This window comes from Pteropus vampyrus, unplaced genomic scaffold (assembly GCF_000151845.1).
Source record: "Pteropus vampyrus isolate Shadow unplaced genomic scaffold, Pvam_2.0 Scaffold276, whole genome shotgun sequence".
NCBI classification, from domain to species: domain Eukaryota; kingdom Metazoa; phylum Chordata; class Mammalia; order Chiroptera; family Pteropodidae; genus Pteropus; species Pteropus vampyrus.
In genome coordinates, this window is record NW_011889057.1 from 1179209 (window position 1) to 1182286 (window position 3078).

General features: G+C 47.1%; 1 protein-coding gene across 7 annotated transcripts in view; it reads left to right on the forward strand.

Annotated features, from left to right (window-relative positions):
* The window catches only part of ITGA7 (integrin subunit alpha 7), a 28914-nt gene that overhangs the window by 16353 nt on the left and 9483 nt on the right, over nt 1-3078 (forward strand). For all 7 annotated transcript variants that reach the window (XM_011375734.2, XM_011375736.2, XM_011375738.2 and 4 more), the window contains 3 exons: nt 1585-1698; nt 1928-2026; nt 2114-2239. In XM_011375734.2, coding sequence (XP_011374036.1) covers nt 1585-1698; nt 1928-2026; nt 2114-2239 — 339 coding nt within the window. The remainder of the gene's footprint in view (nt 1-1584; nt 1699-1927; nt 2027-2113; nt 2240-3078) is intronic.

Consider the following 3078-nt stretch of genomic DNA (forward strand, 5'->3'; position numbering starts at 1 on the left):
TGTGCATTCAATCTTCCTCACATGTATATGAAAGATGACATTTTATAGGGGTGGGATGGTTTTAGCCATCTTCGAGATGTTTGTTACTCTTTTTAACACTTTTAGGACAAAAAAGCATTTGTGTAAAAAAACCTGCTTGAGTTTTACAATGTCAAAAACATTTTAAGTTTTTAAAAGTTCTAATAATTAAAATTATAGCGTATTATGTGTGATTCATTAAGGCTACCCCTTTTGAGCAGTTTTGCCTCCCTTTTTTCTGCTAGTTTCACATAGTTTTGTTCTTTAAGTGGATTTATGGAGCAAATTGGCACATACTCCGTACTCTTCCCTTGAGAATGACACCGGCAATGAGAGTGTGGAAGGACATAGATTGGGGGAGGGTATATGGCTGGTTGCCAGGAGGTGAAACCCAGGTATGGATGTGTGGATATAACAGAATAACAGAGGCAAGAAGTCAAAGAGACTGAAGGGGACTGGGGTCAGCTCTGGTGTCATCTGCCTGGGAGAGAGCTCTACTGTCTTACCCTCTCCCTCCTGGGGGCAATCGGTTTCTCTGCTCCCCTGAGAACAGGCAAACTAAGGTGCCTGGGGGTAGTCAGTGTGAACGTGCACAATCACTGTTTCCCTATTGTATGGATAGTCTTGCCTTCTCCATGTGACTGATTTCCCCTGAAAGGCAAGCCTTCTTACTAAAAACTTTGCAATTGATTCTTTCACTTAAAATTAAGGCAGAAGACCTTGCTTTTAGACGAATCGACCAAGAGTTCTTGATTTGCTCAAAAGTGGCAAAATAAAAGATGACTCACAGAATTCAATCACTCTAAAAGCGGTTCTTCTGTATATGAAGTGTGATCAATATGACACAGTTTTTAGGCAAATGGGCTGTTAGATGAGATTGGGCCAAATGAGTTTAGGTCAGGCCTGGAAGGAACGGGGCCCTAGCCCCCTGTCTCTCCATCAGCTCCCTGGGCAGACTCATCCTCCTTTAATGAGTTTGGGCTTAGTGTAGGAGTGTGGCTTTGCCAAATATGGCCTGGGTTCAAATATCTGCTACTCCACTTACTGGATTTGCTAGCTGTTTGACCTGAGGCAGGTCACCTGGCCTCTTTAAACTTTAATTTTCTAGTTTGAAGAATGAAGATGGCAATAATATGTACCTTGTAGGACAATTATGAAGCTAAATGAGATAAGTGTTTGCAGGTAGTAGGTGCTCAATAATGGGACCAACATTGGGTAACATCAGCATGAACTGGGGAAGCTACTCTGCTGCTTTCTAGTAAGAGACCTTCTCCTTGCTCTCCATGCATTTCAAAGCCAAATAGCCCAGATTTAGAGTAGGCCACTGTTTTGGACCACAAGGTCAGTTCGGGAAGACTTCCTGGAGGAGGAGGAGTTTGAAGCCAGTTAAGGAAAATGGGAGAAATATGAGTGAGAAAGGGGGAAAAGGAGGTCCAAGATGTAGGGGCTCATGGAGGTATGAATAAATTCTCCAGGCAGTCTCTGTGTCTGTGTGTCCATGTTTATAAGGGTGCTGGGCCCTGGGCAGGCTTCACAGCTCAGAGCCCTGCCTGTTCTTGTCCCCAGGACTGTGCCCGGAACACAGCCAACTGCATAATATTCAGTTGCCCACTCTACAGCTTTGACCGTGCGGCTGTGCTGCATGTCTGGGGTCGCCTCTGGAACAGCACCTTCCTGGAGGTCAGAGCACTGCTGGGGTGATGGGCTGGGTGTCTTCCTCTTCAGTAGCCCCTCTGGGACTCACTTCTCCTTCAACCTCCTGCCTGTCCAAATGCAGCACATGCTTAATCCAAGATGGGCAGAAATACGCTCTGTGTTGGGCACCATTCCATTTATAATTTCAGGAGCTCGTGGGAAATGAGGGAACAGGGGGCACTTAGGAGGAGGGTTTCCTTCCCTGCTCCTTTAGGAGTACTCAGCTGTGAAGTCTCTGGAAGTGATTGTCCGTGCCAACATCACTGTGAAGTCTTCAATCAAGAACTTGGTGCTCAGAGATGCCTCAACAGTGGTGAGCCGCAGAGCTGGGAGTTGGGGGTGGGGGAACTCTTCTCTCCTATCGCCCCACCCCTGTTCCATGAATCCCTCGCTTCTCCAGATTCCAGTGATGGTATACTTGGACCCGGTGGCTGTGGTGGCAGAGGGAGTCCCCTGGTGGGTTATCCTCCTGGCTGTACTGGCTGGGCTGCTGGTGTTGGCGCTGCTGGTGCTGCTCATGTGGAAGGTGAGGCTTGGGGAGGGTGGGGCTGGTGGGGGCGGGGCTTCCCTGTCATGCAGGTGGCCTTTCTTGCCCTGGTTTTCGCTCACCCACTCTCTCGTTTACTCAGCAAATCTTCATTGAGCACTTACCCTATATGTACCAGGGACCCTATCAAGTCCTGGATGTTTCAGGAGAGAGGTCAGATGCAGATTTTTAAAAAAATTTATTTTTTAATTACAGTCAACACATAATATTATATTAGTGAGTAATTTTTATAATTGGCAATTCATACTTCTTAATCCTTTTCACTTTTCCACCCATCCTCCCAAACTATCTCCCAACTGGTGACTGCCAATTAGTTCTCTGTATCTTTGAGTTTGTTCCTGTTTTGTGTGTTCATTTATTTTGGGTTTTAGATTCCACATATAAGTGAAAGTCAGATGCAGATCTTGTCCTCAGATATTTGAGAGTCTAGTGGGGGAGGCGAAGCTTGTAGTCAGGGACAAGGCAGAAGACACTAAGTGAAGAGAGTGCAGTGGGAGTTTAGAGGAGGCAAAGCTTCTGAGTAGGCACCCCCGGAGCTGGGCCTTAGAAGCTGCGGTAGTCGGATCTGGATGTGGGAGATGAAGTGCGTCGGGTCTCGGCCTTCAAGAAGGACTATGGGAGGCCGAGTCACGGAGATAGGGAAGTGTGATCTGATATAACTAGAGCGTGGCAGATAAGTCTCAGAAGGAAACTGTGGCCGCGAAGGCCACGGCATGGAGAATTACTTCCAGGAAGCTGCCTCCAGGACTGAACGCAGAGCCTCTACATACCAAGGTCTCCGTGGAACCATTCTTGAACACACAGGGTGTAGGCAGAAT